General features: G+C 32.2%; 1 protein-coding gene across 3 annotated transcripts in view; it reads right to left on the bottom strand.

Annotated features, from left to right (window-relative positions):
- Positions 1 to 21,475, bottom strand: part of CSMD3 (CUB and Sushi multiple domains 3) — a 1,202,189-nt gene that overhangs the window by 694,014 nt on the left and 486,700 nt on the right. Inside the window, exon 7 of one of the 3 annotated variants that reach the window (XM_045896021.3) lies at positions 19,791 to 20,102. The exons of the other annotated variants lie outside the window; for them this stretch is intronic. Within the exon in view, the coding sequence (XP_045751977.1) occupies positions 19,791 to 20,102 (312 nt within the window). The remainder of the gene's footprint in view (positions 1 to 19,790; positions 20,103 to 21,475) is intronic. 3 annotated transcript variants of the gene reach the window in all.

Genomic DNA, 21,475 nt, shown 5'->3' with positions numbered 1-21,475 from the left:
TCTGCACTGTAACATGTGACTTCAACTATTACAGATGAGCCTGAAGATTTCATGGTAGTTTTAGCATAAATCTGGAATTCTTTAAAGAATAAAGAAAAAATTGTAAACCCAAAGGCCAAAATTGAAGAAGAAAAGGCCAGAAGGTCAAAAAGAGCTCAATTCTATAAAGTGTACCTGGGAATAAAGAAAGTTGAAAACTACAGAGGGGTGTGTGTGTGTGTGTGTGTGTGTGTAAAGGTTTATGTAAGTTGCTTGCATTTAGACTTGTTTATGTGGTTGGGTGAAGTCAGTAACAATACCTAGCTCAAAAAGCATCACCTCAGACCAAAGAGTTTTAAATATTTTCCTGGTTCTAAAGGGACCCATTTTTATTATTATTATTATTATTTACCCTTTTAAGCATCTGTTTTTCAATTTCAATTGAAGAAAAAAAATCTATCTTTTTAAAATGTGTTCTGATGTAATACAGATGCGGAAGATAGAAGGCCAGGAGAATATCCATTTTAGAGGAGAAAAAGGAATGAATGGAAAATAATATTAAATTTTAATTCACAAAAAACTTTATGTTAAACAGTAAACACATACTTTAGATCTTTTTATGATTTCAATAAAAAGAATACATAATGTATATCTCTTTAGAAATAAATTGAAAGAACAAATACTGCAAGTACCAACAATAAGACCCTACTCTAAATTATGTATCAGTGAAATGTTAAACCTAAAGTATATGCCATAAAAATATAAATTTTGTCATGTATTACAAGGTATATATACTAAATAACAACATACCATTAAGCAATGAGTGCTTCTATTAACCATATTTAACATTATAAAATTAACCTGATCTTTTTAACAGGTATATCTCAGTAATAAGCATATAAACTTTATTTTATCATAGAGATATATTAAAATGTGTTGTGGTCTATAAATACAGGTTAAGAAAATGTTAAATAATGGTGTGTTGTTTGTGTCAATTCCTCTCACTGAACTCTGAGCTTCTCAAAGGCAGAAATAGCATTTTACTCATGTGGAATTTCTATGAGTGTATGACTGAATGAATACATGCAATATTGTAAATTTTGGCTCATTCAACTAAAGACATTTTGTTGGGAGGATTTCCTTTATTAATTATAAATCAGGAGGGAAAAAGTGATAAAAGAATGCATGTTCAAGTAGAAGTAGTTTCATGTATAAAGCTATTTTTAAATATATAAAAACTATATGTTCTAATAATTTTTTTTAATTTCATTAAATGCAAGACATGTAGACATATGCACAAATAACTATTTCATTTGTTTTCTTCTGCTTTTCACATGCTAAACAGTTTTTAACTTTTTTTTATTGCTTTTTTGGTTTGATTTATGCTTTTTTTAGTATTAGGAAAATATTTTACAATATGGAAAAAGTCTAGAGAAAGGACTTCATTAGGGCAACAATCAAATCCACAAACTACCTTTATTTTTTTTTATTTTTTTCAGTTTTATGCCCTGGACACTAAAAAAACCATTTTGTTTCTGTTATCTTTGTTATAGCAGTTTTATTTTATTTATTTATTTATTTATTTATTTATTTATTTATTTATTTATTTATTTATTTTATTTATTTATTTGTTTGACAGAGAGAGACACAGAGAGAGAGGGAACACAAGCAAGGGGAGTGGGAGAGGGAGAAGCAGGCTTCCCTGAGCAGGGAGCCCAATGTGGGGCTCAATCCCAGGACCCTGAGATCATGACCTGAGCCGAAGCCAGATGCTTAACCGACTGAGCCACCCAGGCGTCCCTGTTAAAGCAGTTTTAAACCACTGTAGGGGATTAGCACTGCAGTATTTTTCAGATCAATCATTATTCTGTTATCTTCAAAATCAATTTGAAATCTAAAATGTATTTTAAAACTTACCAAAAAATGGTGATTGATGTTTATTAAGACTCATGTAACTTCCATGTTAATCAACTAAAATCACCTATTTGAAATTATTGAATTTATAATGCCTTTTATTAAAATTAACCATATATACACATATATGGTTAAAGAATTTGATTTTGTTCAAACATCAACATATGTGTGTGCATATATGTCTGAAATAGGAGGCATATGACTTTCTTTTTATGTTAGAGAATCTTTATTAGTGTAACCTGAGAATATATGGTATTAGTAGGAGAAAATCAGTTGGAAGGTAGTAGATTTAGTGTTGGTGTCAGCATTTAATGTTAGGAAACTGACCATATCACACAGTTGTGATAAAGGGAATTCAACCATCAGTTGGAGGTTTGGAAAAGAGCTTTAACTGTTCCCACTATCACTGAGCTTCTAAAACTTAAAGTCATAAGACATCTCCTGGTTTCAAGTTCCTTATTTGAAAATTAATGGACTCCTTACTACATAATCTCAAAAGTCAGATACCTGCATTTTTTATATTCTTTCATTGCTACATATAGATAGTATGCAATTTTGTAGAACTATGATCTTTGAAAAGGAAAAAAAACAGACATATTTAGTATTAGTAAGGAGCAGAACATTTTTCCATTGGAAAAAAATATTTCAGATTTCTATGGGACTCTAGTAGAAGAACAATGGCATTATTTACTGAGTGTTACCTTTCGTTTTCTACCTTGATTATATTCTAACACAATAATAAAAATAAAACAAATGCAATATTCTGTTCATTATAATCTTCTAAATTTGTAGTATTTATTTTTACAATAATTTATCTTGTAAGTGTCAGTAGCTGCATTATAAATCTGTGATTAAATCAGATTATAGTTCTTTGGAAAAGTAATTCATTTCTTTTGAGAAAGTAAGTCATCTTATCTTATTGACGGGGGGTTACTTTTGCCTCATTTTAACTTTTCAACTCTTTTCTACTGTGTTTGATATCATGATACCTGGATGTATAATTCTTACTTCTTATTTTGAATTAATTGCAATCCTATCTTTACCTTTATACTCAATAAGTAAATTACACTAATAAAATAATTCCTTTAGGTTTTGTTTTGGTTATTAATACTAAGATGTGTGTAGGTTGTTTGATTTAGAGACTATAGCACATCTAACTATTGACAGTGGATTCAATTACCTGGGTACTAAGTAATATAATCAATCATTGGTTAGGAATTTTATTACAGGTCAATATCATGTTAAAGAATGGTGTGCTATTTGTAGTATTTCTATCACAGGGCTAGGAGTTGGGACACCTGTGTGCTAGTCCCAAAAGACATGGGACAAGTTATTTGACTTCTCTATTCATTTCTAAGAGATTCATTCATTTATTCTTAAGTATTTAGGTGTAGAATTTGGACCAAAGGGAAAAGGAAAGACTGATGTAATTGGAATACTCTAATTCTATCCCAAAATTTAAAATATATAGAGAGATTATAAAAACATCCAACTGTGTGAAGAGGATACATTCTGTTTGTTTACTTGTTTGTTGTTTAAAGGAAATGGTGGCCCCATGAAACGGGGCTAAAGCACATTAAAATTTAACACCTGTTTTCTATATCCTATACTGGCAGAACAAAACACTTCTTCAGGACATTTTTAGCATGAAGGCATCTAATCGGTCCCTCCTTCCACATCATCCTTGGAAGAAGAAAGATCAAGAAACTATACTGACACTGGAGTAAAAGCTAGGCAGTATTTTTGCAGTGTCTCCTTAGCTATCTTTCATATAAGATTTACCACTTGATACAAATTTCTGAGAATAGAATTTTGCATTATAAACATTTCTGTAGTATAATTTTTAAAAATGATTGGAGATATTTTGCAATTAGATCATTTTTCTGGATTATACACTGAAAAGGCATAATAGAAAATTCAGCAACATATTAGTAAGTGGCTTCTGAATCTTTGTGAAAAGTATTTTATTTACCAATATGTTAAAAGAAGAAAAATGGTACTGGCCACCATTTAATGAGAAAGGCAGTGGTACAACTAAATATGCTCAAAAGCACTGAAAAGTTCATTTGTAGAGACTTACATACTAGGCATATGTAAGATTCAAAATATTCTCAAATTTAAAATGATGGAATTAAATCAATTAAATGTAGTAAGAAATGATATATATTCAATTCTGAAATTACTTAAAATCTAATGCATTATCCCTTTTAAAATTGATAGGAATAAGTTATATGGTTCAGACACTCTAATTTTTTTTAAAGTCCTAAGCTTTGATTTATGCTACCATGCTAGTTTGTGGCTAGCACTCAATCTTGCATATAGAGTATATAAATATAAATGTATGTGTTGTCCAATTTTTAGCTGAAAGAAAATTTAAGATTATAGATTGTATTACTATGCTTAAATCCCACAACAAATTTCAGGTATCAGAACACAGCAAGAGTTTAATAAATGTTAATTATTCTTATCATTGTTATTACTAGTTATAATTTTAAGATCTAATCAGTTTCAGAGGCTAGGAGCTACAATATACTAAAAAATTTTCAACTATTCTGGGTCATGTCTTTTTCACTGTGTATAGATGGTATATAAGTTAAATCATCTACTTTCCCTGGATTTCTATATATATCTATATATATATCACCCCTAAAGCCTTTGACCAAAATAGTAAATTTAATAAAAAATATATAGAAACATCCTTAGATATACAATCATACTAGTTTTTATGAACATAGGTATAGCTATTCAGCATATTTTAAGGCATTCTTGTAACAGGCCCATTTTCACTTTTACAAAAGAAGATTTTGAAGCTATAAAGTCTGAAAGTTTTAATGAGAACAACCTAGACCCTCAATCTTTGAAATCTTATTTTTTAATCATTTCAGATTGAGAAATAAGTGCATTTTTTTTTTTTACTTGGAAAACTAATAGAGTGACCAGAGTGGAAAGAGACATCATACTTTATAAAATCAATTTCTTAATTTTTTTTTAAAGATTTTATTTATTTATTTGACAGAGAGAGACACAGTGAGAGAGGGAACACAAGCAGGGGGAGTGGGAGAGGGAGAAGCAGGCCTCCTGCCGAGCAGGGAGCCCGATGCGGGGCTCGATCCCAGGACCCTGGGATCATGACCTGAGCTGAAGGCAGATGCTTAACGACTGAGCCACCCAGGTGCCCCTCAATTTCTTAATTTTTACAAATCTGAATTAATTTTGTTGCTTTTTAAAAAGATATTTTTATTTATTCATTTGAGACACAGAGATACAGAGAGAGAGAGCATGAACAGGGGGAGAGGCAGAGGGAGAGGGAGAAGCAGGTTCCCCGCTGAGCCAGAAGCCTGTTGTGGGGTGGGATCCCAGGACCCTGGGATCATGACCTGAGCCGAAGGCAGACGCTCAACCATCTGGGCCACCCAGGCACCCCAATTTTGTTGCTTTTTTTGAGATAATGGATGACTGAATAATTGGTTGAAAAATTACACAACTAATTATTGGATAAAGACTCTAAAATTTGTATATGGGCTTTCTTTCCTCCCAGAAATGGAACAAATTCAGGAATCCAAAACACTTATGTAGATACCAGCAGATGCACCCGCAATGCTTGGCGTAACAGGTCTTACAGTTATGGCGTGCTGTAAAATGTCAGGATTATAAGAAAAATGTGGGATTTTTTATATTCTCTTTAGGGATTCTTATAATTGGCATAATAAAAGTCACCATATGGGAAGAGTCACCATTGGTATGGTTCACAGACATTTTTAACACTTTTAAAACTGTCTTAATCTTTCATTGTTTTAATGCTCATTTTTCTGATAGCTTCGGAGGAACTTTTTAAATTATCTTTAGTTCTACCATTAAACATTAAGATCCACTCCATTCATTTCCCTAGGCCCTTTTTTGATATATTCTTTTGAATAGAAATGATTTTCTATTCATTTTGTTTGTAATTTCTGTTCTCTTGTCATAATTTTCACATTTTAATTTTACTAAGGGTAATTTCACTATAAAATATAACATGAAAAATGATAACGTTCTTTTTTTTTTTTTTTAAGTAGGATGCTTAAGATAGCCCTGGTTTTCACATGAGTGCCTTAGGGAATATCAGGATTAGGCAAAACTTCCCAAATAATCTCAACAACAACAAAAAAATACACCTGCAGTTTTATTAAAAACAAACAAAAAAAATCCTTTTTCTTATTCAAAATAAATGAAGTAATTTTATGTCCCATATTTGTTTTACATTTGATATCAGAGATCACTATAATGCTTTCTAATATGAAACTAATTGGGAAAGAAACAACTGCTTGAATAATAGTGACCACAGTTAATGAATATCATCAGACTGAGGCAGTGGAATAGATTCATCCACTACAAATTTCATTGGTACAGGGAATAATTTTAAATAAAAAATCCAGGAAAATATTATTACCTTAATAAGTAACAATATTTCCTCATCTCTCTCATTTCAGATTATCATATTTTATCTAACTTCTTCACTGGAAGCCTTGGTATCATTGCCTGGCTTCTGCTTAAAACAAGCATAGATGGGGGGGAAAAAAAACAAAACAAGCATAAATGGGCTCTGATAGTTATATCTGATGCAGAGTTATACTGCTGAAGAAATGATGTTGAGGCAGCAAAGAACTGATCATAACCCATCTATATTCTATATTGTCTACATGCCTTTCCAGATCTATCCTCCTCGTTTTTTGGGCAGAAGATTGATCTGAATAGGCTACATCCTGCCACATAAATTGTGGGCATTGTCTAGAAGGGCTGACACTAACTGAAGGCTTGTCAGAAAAGCAAACTACCAAGCCCCCCCCCCCAGACCTATTGAATTAGAATTTACGGTTTAAGAAGATCCTCAGATGATTCTTATGTACATTTAAGTTTGTGAAGCTCTAGATTCTATAAACAGGCTCCCTTATTCTCTGGAGAAGTCTACCAGGATGGTGGGAGGAAGGAAAGTTAGATCAGGATGATTCTGCAGGGTCTCTTACCATTACTTTGACTGGAATTGACTAGGACCTTAACTGAAGGTCACTAGTTTTTTCATACCAGACTGATATACATCCCTTCATCCAACATCTCCCTCCGCTTATCCCAGTGGTCAGCAATGGTGAAGCCTAACTGCTACTACTCTGCATGACGGCATGATTGCTTGTGGCTTCTTTACATCCAGTCATTTAGAAATAATCCCTTTGTAAAGTAAACCCTTATTGAATTAGCCCATGTTCCACTGTTTCCCAATGGATTCTGAAGGATATGCCACTGGTACATGAAAACCATTGGAGATATGTATTAAACATCCTTTAATGTATTTAAAACCACTCTTACACTTCAAAAGGTAACATTTAAGTAAAAATATGGGTGACTGTTGCTCATGATTCTACCATTAGTTGCTTACTTAATTCCTAGGGAATGTTTTGAAGAAGTACATATCTACTCTCTTTTCTAGCAATTTCTTTGCTCTGCCCAAGAAACAAAGAAAATTCACAAGGATAGAGTAGATAAAAAGATAAGTGAGTTGGCTGTACTAAAGTTAGAGAGTAACTGAATTAAGGGTAAACTGGCAAAAAAATATGAGGTAAATAGAAACCCAAGATGAATTGAATGCTATACATTACTTTGGTATAATTTATTCATGAGATCAGTATGGATAGTGTTAAATAAAGCTGAATATATTATTTGCTTCCATAATTCTCTATCAATATTGCATTAAACTATCCATATTTATTTCTAAGGAATAACCTACCTAAGAAATTTAAAACTTTGTGTTAATTATTTTCTTAATTTGTTCATGCTTTACCTTATATAATTTTTATATTACTAGAGCATATTTTCTTCCTATACCAGATCCAGAAGTGGGCCGTATCATTTACTGGTTGTGTATCTAAAGTACAGGCACTCTATGCCTACTGTTTTTTAAACCACAAAATATCCACTCAAAATGGGATTATTTTCCTCCTTTGCACAGATGTAAAATGGAGAAGCGCTAAGTAGATTTCCCAAGGTCATACACATGTTAGTTAAATACGTTCATTCAATTGACTCTGATACTTGAATCCTAGTGGCTATACCACCTTCTGACTATGGAATAACAGCATTCCATATATTTAATCAGAGCTCTCAAATGTATATCCCAGAAAACCCAAATAAATGGGATTAATATATACTATCCTCATTTACTTTTTAAATCAAAGCTTATCATATAAAATTTAAGCAGTCAACAATATCTGACTTTAAGCATGTTTCACTTTAATATGGAATAGAATTGGCTTCATTAACTTAATATTGAATAAAGATATTGATTATTTACCGATAGTGCCAAGTATAGTCCTATGGCTTGAAGTCTCTTAATACCTTATTTTAAAAATGTGAACAGATGAATAAAAAAGGTGTAGCACAAGCCAACTGCTATATGAAATTCAAATCATCCTGTAATCTTTTTAGTTAAACCATCTTTGGCTGCATTCCTTTCTAATGGAAAGTTCAGGAGAGTTGATAAACTTTATTTTTCCCTTAATGTAAGCCTTATGAATGAAAAATTTCTAACCTCTCTGGGATATAGATAAAAGTCCATCTAGAAATTTGTCACTTTAATCCCATTTGGTATTGAGGAAGAAATGCCATTTGAAGAATATTTTAAACAAAGGAAAATCAACCATCAACACTAAAAAGCAATAAATCCATGATTTAGAATATAAATGATGTAATTGTGAAGAGAAAAATATTCTATGCAATGCACCCCAAACCTAATACCATGCTGTTCTGCCATATATGAAGGTTCTGCTCTTCCTAAAATTGTAAGACTTAATTGTGTGATTTCACTCTGTGCACAGCAGGGCAGCCATATGCTCTAGAAAACTATATGCAAGAGAAGCAGCTTGTTGCAAAAGTGGGTGAAAATGCCCTGAAATAATCCTGAAAAAGAGAAAAGTGTCTCTAACATAGGACCATTCCTTCATACTCATACAGAGTCCACTTTGGCACCAACTTGGAGCACAGATAGAAAGTCTAGCCCCTTCAAAATATTTTAACAAGGGAAAAGATTTAAAAGTCCCAAGCATCACATTTACTGTGACCATTATTCACAGGTAAAATAATGAGCTCTGGTAACCATCAGGGGAAATCAGTGACACACAAAACCATTTTCATCTCCAATTTTTAAGCTTTCCTTTTTAATCAATGCAGTATATATTTTCTTCCTTTGTTTGCCCATTCCACAAAAATGAGACATAGTATGTTAATATAAGGAATAAGCTACCAAGATATATGGTTAGCAATTACTGACAAGCATAACGATGGGGTTGAAAATCAAAAAAAAAAATAATAGCATTTATGAAGACCACTGTTTTGAGACGATAGTTCCAATTAACGTGAAAAGATATATGCCTTCTAAAATATACTCAAAGGAAAACAGAAACACAGGGTCATCAGTAGTTCTTAAAATCTCTTTGCAAAAGAATAACTCAAAATCATGGCTTGAGGGGTAGCATTGGATAAAAATGTTAAAATAGTTACTTGCAAGTTTATCAGTTGTGAAAAAAATGTTTTCATTGCTTAATATTGTCATAACGGTTCTCAGGCATTCAGGGTATTTTTATCTAATACCTTTCTAAAATATATAAACCTATTACTATCAAGTAAATTCTAACATTTATTTTTTCTCTTCTTTCTCCCTTAAGAGCAACTTACTCAACAAAATATAAAAATATATTTACTGGTATGAATAACACAGTTTTGACAATTTTACAAATGTGATGAAATGTGGTAATGGAATAGAAAATGAGGATGATAATAAATAATTATGTATTTAAATAATAAATCAGTACATTTCTAGACATGGATTTTTAAATTGCTACACATATCAACGCTGAACACAGTTTTCCACAAAATAATATAATTAGGAAAAAGTCAAGAGAACAATGGAAAAAAAACAAAAAAAATGACAAGATATTGATAAAGCATGCAATAGTCAATATTTATATGTAATACACTCACCTAAATGTTAATAATACCTGTTAGATATGTATCTATTTGACCAATATCAAAGTTCTTCCATAAAAAATCAATAATTAACATAATAAATGAAAGTGTCTTACAAGAATCATATGCAACCAGGTAATTTTTAAAAAGTTATAAATCCTCTATTCTGTTATTATTTATGCTAAACATGCATGAAAATCCATACATCACTTAGTATCATAAAGAAAGACCTGGGAATTCAAGCAGGCAAATACAACTTTGCCATTTATATAAAATAGAAGATAATGCTTAATTATTCAATCATGAAAATTTTTGATTTGATAATCAGATTTTGTATTCTTCTTTTCACTGGTTTGCTTCCATCTATCAATTAACCTTCCAGAGATTTTGAAACATGCTAAGTAAAGGGAAACTAATCTTTGTGTGTTTTCCTTATTTGATAATACATTTTTTTAAAAATCCTTTCAAGTTATAGAATAAATGCTTTCATCATTTATCCATACATTCATTGATCTTTCCAGTGAAATTGTAACTAATATAATCAGCTCAGTCATTCTTAAGAGTTGACAAAATTATTGTCATTAAAGTTGACCCAGGAAATCCATCTGCCCTAAAATATCCCCTCGACTCATGAATTTCCCACCACTAGAGTAATTCTTACAGAATTAAAATATAATTTTACTATATCCTCTGAGACAGTTTATCAGCATTGGGAATATTTCAAGTGGAGAACAAGATCTCTTGGAGAATGGACAGAGAGCAGGTAGTATTTGACAAGTATTGCTCTCTCTAAATGATAATTATCCTCATGTAAATTCTTGCTATTCAGTGTATCAACATAACCTGTAGTCTTGTTAGAAGTGCAGAACCTCAGATCCCACCCAATTCCACCAAATCACAATCTGCATTTGAACAAGACTGCCAGGTGATTTGTATTCACATTGAAGTTTGAGAAGCATAGTCTAAAACTTAGACTCCCAGTCTCTATCAACTATTATTTGCACCTCTGTATACATTACTAATTTGTCTGCCTGCTCCTATTTAAATTTTTTCTTTAATTTCTTGTTTGAAATAAGATCTTAAAGTTACATTAGATAATATTACTTCCCTGCTAAAGACCACCAATGGCTCCCATCTCTTTTAGATTAAAATAAAACTGTTTACCTGGGCCTCAGAGCCTACATGGTATGTGGTTTCCACCAGTTTCCCACCGCATCTCTACCTCTCTCCTCCTTGGCCACTGAACTCCAGCACACTGGGCTGCCTTTTTCTCAAGAAAAACTCAAAACTCTTTTTAGCTAGTTGTTTTATCTACCTGATATGCTTTCTCCTGTGATCTTAGCATGGCTGTCTTCTTCCATGATGTTCAGGTCTCATTTTAACTTTCACCTCCTCAAAGAGGCCTTTCCTGCTCTCCAAACTAAGGTAGTCACCCATATATCACATAGCCTGTTTTAATTTTCTTCACCATCCTTGCTACCATCGAGTAGTTTTTTGTTTATTTGCATGTTGTCTTTTTCTCCTCACTTGAATATAAACTCAGTGAAGCAGGGTCTACTCATTTTTGTTCAATGTTATTTGCTCAAGCACCGGAAGAAAGTCTGGTGTGTAAGTAACTCAGTAAACATTTGTTGAAGAAGGAAGGAAGGGAAAGGAAGAGAAGGGAGGGAGGGAAAGAGGGAGACAGAAAGGAAGGAAGATTGCTAAAGAAAAGAAGTGAGAAAAAAAATAGATTGAAAGAAAGAGATGAAGGGGGAGAAAGAAAGAAAATACAAAAAGGAAGGAAAGAAGAAAAGAAGAGAATGGAAAGGAAAAAGAAAAGGAGATCCTGAAGAAAGTAACTCTTGTCATCTTAAACTTAAAAAGATAGAATTAGATCCTCAAATGGAGAGTTTTTAGAATTTAAGGCATATAGGTAGGCATTGGGGTCTGGGAGAAATGTTTATGTGGCCGAGTTCTCATCTATTGAAATAAGGAGAGAGCCTTCTGCAACTTCCTTGGTATTAGTGCTGGCCACATCTATGGTTGTTTTAACATTGGCTATACAATTTGATAACCATAACAATAAGCCCACATCAACTCAAACATCAAGAGGAAATAGAAGATGATGACAAATACATTTAATATATATCTGGATAGATTTATAGACACTTAGGATTAGACGGGGCAGTAACAATCATATTACTGATATACTCTTTGATGCTTAAATGCTTTCTAAATAACTAATTTGTCCATCAAGCTGTGCTTGAATATCTTATTAGTGATTTGGGAATTTACTGCTTCCTGAAACACAAAATCTGTATTTGAACAAAACTCAATGTTAGAAGTCTTCTTTATAAAATTTTTTATCTCCCTGTGGTTCCATACACCAAATTCTACAACCTATGGCCAAACAAGTTTGATCTCTCTTACATATAACAACGCATCACATATTTGAAGATAGCTATAACTCATTCCCACTCACATATCATATTCATTCTGTAGCAATTCCTTCTCTTAGATGTGACAGCTTTTCTCTGCAGTTTTATCCCTACAATTTTCCCTTAATAATTAAGACCATATTCTTTTTTTTTTTTTAAGATTTTATTTATTTATCTGAGACAGAATGAGAGAGAGAGTGAGCACATGAGAAGGGGGAGGGTCAGAGGGAGAAGCAGGCTCCCTGCCGAGCAGGGAGCCCGATGCAGGACTTGATCCAGGGACTCCAGGATCATGACCTGAGCCGAAGGCAGTTGCTTAACCAACTGAGCCACCCAGGTGCCCCAAATTAAGACCATATTCTACTTCTTTTGTATTCATCACATGCTTAGCAAAGAGATAATATGTTCAATAAAACCCTAATATTTGATGGACATATATCCATATCCATAAAGATCTAAGTAACCATCCATAAATTAACTTCTTTATTGTGCTATTGTTTATGAAGATTTAAAAAAAACAAAACAAAAAGAACATGTTTTAGATTTACAAGTGTATACTCTCTAAAACTATTAATAGAATTTTTGAAAACAGTATTGGTTGCTTACAAGCTGTTGAAAATATTTAAAATTTTACATGTGGCCAGAAAGCCTATTAGTAGAAGGCATGTAGTAGGCACACAAAAACTATCACTTCAATACAATAAAGTTTTTGTCATATTACATTTTGGGTTTCATTTTAACGAAATTCAAATATCACAGAATTTGACATCTGAATTAAACTAGAAATTCCAGTTTGTTTGATAGTCTGTTTTCCCTTTTCTGTTAAGCAATGTAAACGTTAAGATAAGCTAACTTGAAAAAATATTGCTTATGATAAAAATGAAAAAAAAATACTGCTTTTGTTTAGATAAAAACTGCTGACCTAAAATGAAGTTTTATGCTGAATTAACCATTCTTATCTTAAAGGTGAAAATAATAAAGAATTCTAGTCAAAAACTGATGATTAAAATAGGTTTTCTTCTAGGCTGCTGTTAAAAAGAGGGGGGAGTCTACATCATATTCAATTTTAGTTGAACATAATTTCATATTACTTTGTAAATCAGACTAAAGCTCTGCTTGATCCTATTGATATGATTAAACATACCATTAAACATACTATGGACAAATCGACTAACACTATGTCAAAATAAACAGCAGCAATGGCTGTAAAATGCTCATAACACATTTGACTCCACAACATGCTATAATCATCTAAGTTAATATTCCACTAGGAAGAACAATAAAAGAGAGTTTATAATTATATATTGATATATACTAACTCTTCATAAGAATATATTCACATTTTATACTCGAAAACAGCAACTACCAATGCTGCTCATTAACGGCAGACAGAACTTGTCTACATATTGAAAAAAAAAAAAAAAGAAATATTCTACAATATAACAGAAAAACAATGTTAAATTAAATTATGTGGAGAAAACACATCTTAATGATTATTTTTTAAATGACATGACCATAAACTTCTTAAGAAACACCAATTGTGCTTATTATCTATATTACTTTAACGTTAATATCATCTAATACAAGACTTTGCATATATTAGACCCTTATAAATCCTGAATAAATCAAAGAAAGAATGAATACTAGTCTAGCGATATGAACTAGCTCTTCATATATCCTCTGCCAGACCACAATTTTCTTTACAAAATAACAATGGTGTATTAGATGAATCTGAAATATCCTAGATAATTCTCAAATATATAATTCTAGAAGTACAGGATGCTCTACTTGTAATGTTTTATTTTTTAATTTTTTAAAAGATTTTTTTTATTTATTTGACAGAGAGAGACGCAGCTTGAGAAGGAACACAAGCAAGGGGACTGTGAGAAGGAAAAGCAGGCTTCCTGCTGAGCAGCGAGCCCGATGAGGGGCTCGATCCCAGGACCCTGGGATCATGACCTGAGCCGAAGGCAGACACTTAACGACTGAGCCACTCAGGTGCCCCTCTACTTGTAATGTTTTAATTATATTATTACATAGGTCCTGTTACCTTAGGTCAACTTTGAGCTGAAATCTCTTAGGGCTGAACTATACTGAACTATAGGGTTAGGCATTATGGGAAAAGATGGTTTAAGTAAATATTAATAAATAATTTCAAAAGAGCTTATAGTTAAGGTTGAAAATTTAAAATATTACTAGATATTATTACATTAACTAATTTTAGACATCTGGGTATTTTGTAAACTAAAAATATCAATTGTTTTTAGATTATTTATATGAATGTAAACTCCTATTAAGCATAGTTGAACACTTTCTGTATTTATTTTTGTATAGACTTCTCATATTTTTATTCAGCACAAGTATCTATTCAAAGCATTTTCATTGCATCTTGTAATAAACACAATTTACTAGTTTGAAACTTTTATTCCTATTTCAAGAACTAGTTCTAAAATCCTGTGTGCAGCCTTCCCTGACTTTTTACATTCAGTGGTAGTCGCTCTCCTTACTTCAATAGCATTTCAAAAATACTGTTCTGGTAGTATTTCTCACAGTAAATTTGTAATTACTTTTTTTTTTTTTTAAGTTATACAGACTACCTGATGGCATAACCTGCATTCTTCATTTTTATACCCCTCCTCTCCAGTACAATGTCATGCACACAATAAGAGTTAAAACTCTTTGGTGAATAATTATACAAGTAACAATAATTAGTATTTGTTGAACACAAGTCAACAACTGTGCTATATTTTTCCACACAGCTAACTATGAGGCAGGTTTTTCCATTAATAAGAAGTTGAGATTTGAGAGTTGAGGTTATTGCTTAAGACCAGATAGCTAACAAGGGGCAAGTATAGACTCAGTCTAGTTCTCCAACCTCAGAACTAACCAGCAACGGTGGGCAATTTGGTTTTATCTTTCCACTGGGAGAAAATACCTAAGAATTTTTAGCACTTCCACCCAATACCATGTTTAATCCTCACAGAAACCCTAATGTAATACAATGATACTATTTTACAGATGTGGAAATAGAGCTCTGATAGTTCATGTAACCTGCACAAGGTCTCACACATAGTAGGTGGCAAAAGTGGACTACAGGCCAGTCAATAAAAACTGAATTCTCCTTCTGAGGACGACTGGATGCTAACTAAGACCACAGGAAACTGTGGTGTGGTGTTAATACACAGTTTAAAGAAGATCTAAACCAACATTGTTTATTAGTATTCTTCTTTCTTTTTTACTTTTTATTTCAATGTCAAGAGACTATTTCTAAATGAAGAAAATTGGAAATGATTTTCTTTTACTGAGTAAAAGTAGAAAGTGAAAAAATATTTTAAGATAATTGAAAGTGAATTAACTGATTTTTTAAAAAAATTTATTTATTTATTTGTGAGAGAGAGCGAGAGCACAAGCAGGGGGGAGTGGCAGGCAGAGGGAGAAGCAGGCTTCTCGCTGGGCAAGGAATCCAATGCGGGACTCCTTCCCAGGACCCTGGGATCATGACCTGAGCCAAAGACAGATGCTCAACCAATGGAGCCACCAGGCATCCCAAATTAACTGATGTTTTAACTATAGTATAATAGGAAAATTAATTGGAATAGTATTCTATAGAGAACTGAAAATATCTTTGATAAACATTCCAAGTTTTTTCTAATTATTCATTAATTGCATGGCTGTTATTGATAATAAATTAATTAGCTATGCTGATTTATAGTAAGTTAATACATAGATTTTGAATCCACAGCACACAAGTACCAAGTACCAGATACTATGTGCAATTTTAGTGTCCGTGTCTTCTTTGTGTTTATAGCAATATTGATGTCAATTCTAAGTACTTAATTGCCTCAATTTATTGAGAATAAATTGGGAACTAGTAATGATCAAAAGATATCACAAAATGAAAATGAAATTAGTGTGACTAAAGAAAAATTATGAAAAATAAACTAAATTATCATACAGTATAAAATAGTATGGACTTGAACACCTCAAAGGAACCTATGCAATCACAATCTCTATCACATATATGCTTTAAATGGTAATGACTTTCAGCAAAATAATATCCATTGCATAACATTAATATTTATTCATATGAAATTTATCAACTTCATAACTTTCTTGGGTTTAACTATAAATATCCTTCAATTTTATAAATGGATAAGAACTATCAGCAAGACATATTTATATCTAGTTTTATGTTGTGAATTTTGAAGTGGTACTATATAAAAGCAATATATTATTATGGGTTCATGAGAATATCAATGCCTTTTAGGAATTAAAAACACTGGCAAATTCATATTTATGACAAAATGAAGTCATTATCTTTAGTACTGAAATACATAAATATTTGAGTATATTAGAAATTATAATTTTAAGACTTCTAAGAAATTTAGGTGAATGCTTTAGCTGGTCATATTGTAAATATTTATCCATTAGTTTAGCAAATATTATTTAAATATGTCTATGGTTCAGAAGCTGTTCTAGGCACTGGGAATGCAGCATGAACTAGACCCACCCAGTCCTTACCTCAGAGAGGTAAATTTTATAGGACAAGCCACAGGGCTAGTGGTTACAAATGCAGGAAAAGTACAGAGTACAATGGTGAGTTATAAAAGAAAAACCTAACTTTCTTTGAGGTGACAATTTAAACTAAAATTTCAAAAGGGACTTAGAATGACCTGGTTGAAAGGATGGAAGGAATGGTTCATAAAAGTAGCTTCAAGTAAGAAAAGAACATGATATGTTTGGCCAACTACAAGAATTTCTGTTTGGCCAAAAAAATATAGAGTGACTGTGAGAGTCATACAGGATGAATTTGGAGATATGGACAAAAGCCAGATCATGGAATCTCCTGTGGGTCATCACCAAATCTTGGTTTTATTCCTAAGATCATGGAGAAGCCATTGGAAGCTTCAAAGCAGTGGTGTGATGTGATCAGGTTTTAAAGGCAATTCTGACTACATTGTAGAGCATGGAATAGAAGAACAAAAGCTAATTTGTTTTCTCTAAAATAGCTAGAAAAAAATAAGAAACTAGTTCTGCATTATGTTCATTGACTCATTCAAAATGTCAGTTAAATGACTACTGTCTGCATATACCCTGTAACTCTTTGAGTATCTAATCAGCTACGAGCTTTACAAAATTTTCCTTGTACCACCAGATTGATTTCTCTATTTCTTCCACTCTATCTCAGTCTCTTGAAGGAGGGGGTCATCTATTATCTTTATTTTCTAGAACACAGCCTGGTACTCAGTAGGCATCCCAGGCATGTCTGGTAAGCTGGAATTATTTTTATAAAGAATACTGCTTTGATGTCAGCCGATTCCAATTTGGAAATTTGACCCTGCTAAGAGTCAAGTTTTAAAAGTCTATTGTATGTCTGAAAATATAGCTAAATATTGAGTGTTTTCAAAAACAATATTATTGACATAGGATAATAGGTCTCTTTTATTTCTAACATTGTTTACCCAAAATGTTAAAAGTTTGTGTCTCAAATGTAATAACTAGCTATCTGAAATCACTGAAACAGTTGATTACTGAAGAAGAGTCAGAAGAACCAATTCTAATTAATACAGAGATTTGATAGAAGTATAATAATTTCAGTCACTGAAAAAATAATGTACCATTTAGAATGTTTTCCATACACATAACTTAAACATAGATGAGAAATATTTATTTCAAAAGTAGATGGCACTACCAAATGGCTATTATATTCAGAAACACTGTTTTAGAAAGAATATGGGAAAGGATGAAACATGTATTAGCTCTAAAATAGAGTTAGGAGATTATGACAATTGAGAAAATTTGAGCATTGATTTAGAATTTATCAAGGAAGTAATATGCTTAATATGCTTATGAATGTGGTTCAAAATATTAGATTGAGTAATTTCCAAATCATTTTATTGAGTAACTGACTACTACTATTCTTTTTCCAAAATGAATTATTTTTCCTAGTTTTATAAAATATTAATTTGTAACCCCAGAATTTCTCATATCACTTGTTAGCAAACTTTGACTAAAGCAGTATTTGTATTATTCCTTGATTTATATAATAAACTTACGTTTGAGAATTACCTGTCTTTTATTCAATGGGTTACAGAGGAGTTTGTCAATGTTAGCTCATGCAATTTTCTGAAGAGAGTGAAAAAACTGAAGAGAAGAGGGTTTTTCCCTAATGTTCTAATAATATTTACACTTTTTAAATCTCCTGGTACTAAGAAAAAGTTTCTACTTGATTAAGCAAATCATAAATTTTATCATGACTCCTATATTCTTAGCAGTGGAAATATGGTAAGAAAGTGAATAGAGAAGCAAGGTGATGTTGATTTCATTCTTTAAGGGAGACTACTACATGTTAAGAATTCATTTTAGGATGCTTATTAAAGAAAACTAAAGTACCTTCAGTATGGATTTTGATGGAAATGAGCTTCTGAGATATCTTCTGTATGATTTTCAACCAACTTATGGAAAGTTGTCTTGATTTTTCTCCTTTGTGTACACTAAGTACAGAATGCTTTCCATTACTTACATCATGCTCTGTATAAACCATGCCCAACCATGCTACATAAACCATAACCAGTTTGGAGAATATATGATGATGAGTTGGAAATAGAGTTGGAGTAGGTATTTTGTACTTGAAACATGTTCAATTAATATTTCCACCAAAGCATATATCGATATAAATGAAGTCCTTTTATTTATGACTCTACACTGATTTTTTTTCATGAACTGCTCAATGAAACTTGCTACCAAGAAACAGAAAAATACTCTTGCTACACTTCCTAATTTTGTAAAAGGTAGGCTTATGTTAATTAACTAGAAAATTACCAACATATGATTTGGCCTTTTTTCTGTAAAAATTAGAAAGTTAATGGATATTTCAATTTGGATCCATAATCTCAATGAATAGCTGTTACCTCTTCAAAATGAGAAATCTCAGTACAATGATATAGCTCAGACGATAGGTAATTTAGATATAGAAGAGCAAGTTTATAAAATAATCACCAGATAGAACGTTTCCGTTTTGCCCAAATTATGTATTTTCTTAATTGTTAAATAGCATCTGTGTAACATAAAAATTTCATGCAAATACTGAAAATTACTACATAGGATAAATCATCAATGTGTAAATATGTCACACTTATTAATAGAAACTGGCTATTTTATTTTCAAATTATCTCGACATAACTGGCATGTAATATGCAATAGATATTTAGTACTTGTTTTTATTATTCCTTTTGTGCTTTCTTTTCTTTCTACTTTACCCCCACCCCCACCCAATATTTGTATTTCACTTTTTTTTTTTTAATTTTTGTGCTTTCAAATTATTCACACTTTGGCTATTACTATCTGTATTTTTCAGCTACTTTAAACTTTTTCTTTTGCTTCCTACATCTTGGCTCTCTTTCAGCTCATTCTCTAATTAGAATCATTACCAAAATATAGCTTTGGCTGTAACTAAATGGGCACAAGTAAAATAACATCCAATACCTCTATGAGTAACAACTGCAAGCTCTTTAGTTCTTTCTATCTGTTCAGCATTTCTTGGTCTTCTCCTTGTACTTTGTGTATCTGCTTGATGAGGAGAGAGCCCGTCCTCGGACGTGTTGGGGTCCAGACCTGAATTTCTGAGATTCGTAACTTGCACCCGCTGTTCCTCGGAAAGTCTATGGATGGTGACAGCTGTAACACTGGATACAGTAACATCTGCAGATGTGCTAGCAACAGCAAAAGCACCAGTGGTAGTCCTGTTATGCTCCTCTAACTCACCAGTGGAGGTAGTGTGGGCCAATGTAGAAGAACCTGTGGGACACAGTAGCACTAGATGCTAACTTTTTCTTTTAAATTTTATTTTTTCTGATAAGGTTAATAAATTAAATCCCCTTCTATTACCTTAAGGATAATCAACATGAAGAGGCAAAACACAAACAGGCCACTAGAATGTGAAGTAACCAGATCGTATGATTGATCGCTTTGTATCAATCAACCTGTGAATAGATATCACACACAAATATACCACATTTTTAACTGTAACACATTAGGGGGGGAAAGGCAAAATTGTAAACCCTTTCTGTGGTCCTGAATCAATCTTCTTTGTTATTTATCTACAGATGAATATTAGCAACGAATGCCTGGCAAGTGACAAATTTTGACAGAATGGGTAACTGTGTAACCACACTTTTCCCAAAAGTATGCTTTGAATAGTCTGTGTCATATCTCTTCATAATTTCTGGGAAAAATATCAAATATTTCTATTTTAAGGTAAGCAAGTGAAGGAGAATTTAAAATCAAAGCCAAAATTAAAACAAAATGATTAAAAAAATAAAACTCTGAAGTAACTATTCTATGTAAATGTCTATCTTAACCTTGCTTGCCAGAAAACAGCCACATGATAAAATATTCAATGTCATGAGCTATACATGCTTTAGACTTTAGTGGATTGTTTTTGGAAGCTGGGTAATATTTTTCACTGTTTTAAAGTAAAAGTTGAGATTAACCAATTTTCAACTAATTAAAAGTAAACAATCATATTTAGAAATGATTGAAATTAACTAATAGCTTGGAACTTTTATTCATGCAAAACTAACTTTAATAAATGGTTGAGAATATCTCATAATATCTCATAAGCATTTCATGGCATATATTTCTCTACATTCTTAACCTTATTAATGTTTCACAGTATTTTAAAAATAGATTTTAAAGGTGCCAAATTAGGGTTTTCTTTTTCTTTTCACTTAAACCTTCTTAAAAGATTGTCCATGGTAGTACATAATTCTTACAAAATGAAAAAAGTAACCTTATAATAGAAGTATGAAATGGAATGAAGATATATTTAAAAAGATCTTGACATCTAAAATGCTTAACAAGAAAAAAAATACTGAATTTTGGAAGTACAGCTACTAATTAAGAATAATCATCAGGTCCTGGTTAGAAAACTTCTGAGTATTTTTTAAGGCCAATGAGTGGTTTGTTTTCATATACTTGCCTTCTCAATAAACTGCATCTTGGGGCGCCTGGGTGGCTCAGTCGTTAAGCGGCTGCCTTCAGCTCAGGTCCTGATCCCAGGACCCTGGGATCGAGCCCCACATCGGGCTCCCTGCTCCGCGGGGAAGCCTGCTTCTCCCTCTCCTACTCCCCCTGCTTGTGTTCCCTCTCTCGCTATGTCTCTGTCAAAT

This window comes from Mirounga angustirostris, unplaced genomic scaffold, assembly GCF_029215605.1.
Source record: "Mirounga angustirostris isolate CCGP_5_RB_7025 unplaced genomic scaffold, mMirAng1.0.hap1 SCAF_4, whole genome shotgun sequence".
Taxonomy (NCBI): domain Eukaryota; kingdom Metazoa; phylum Chordata; class Mammalia; order Carnivora; family Phocidae; genus Mirounga; species Mirounga angustirostris.
This window is presented reverse-complemented; position numbering and strand designations above follow the sequence as displayed.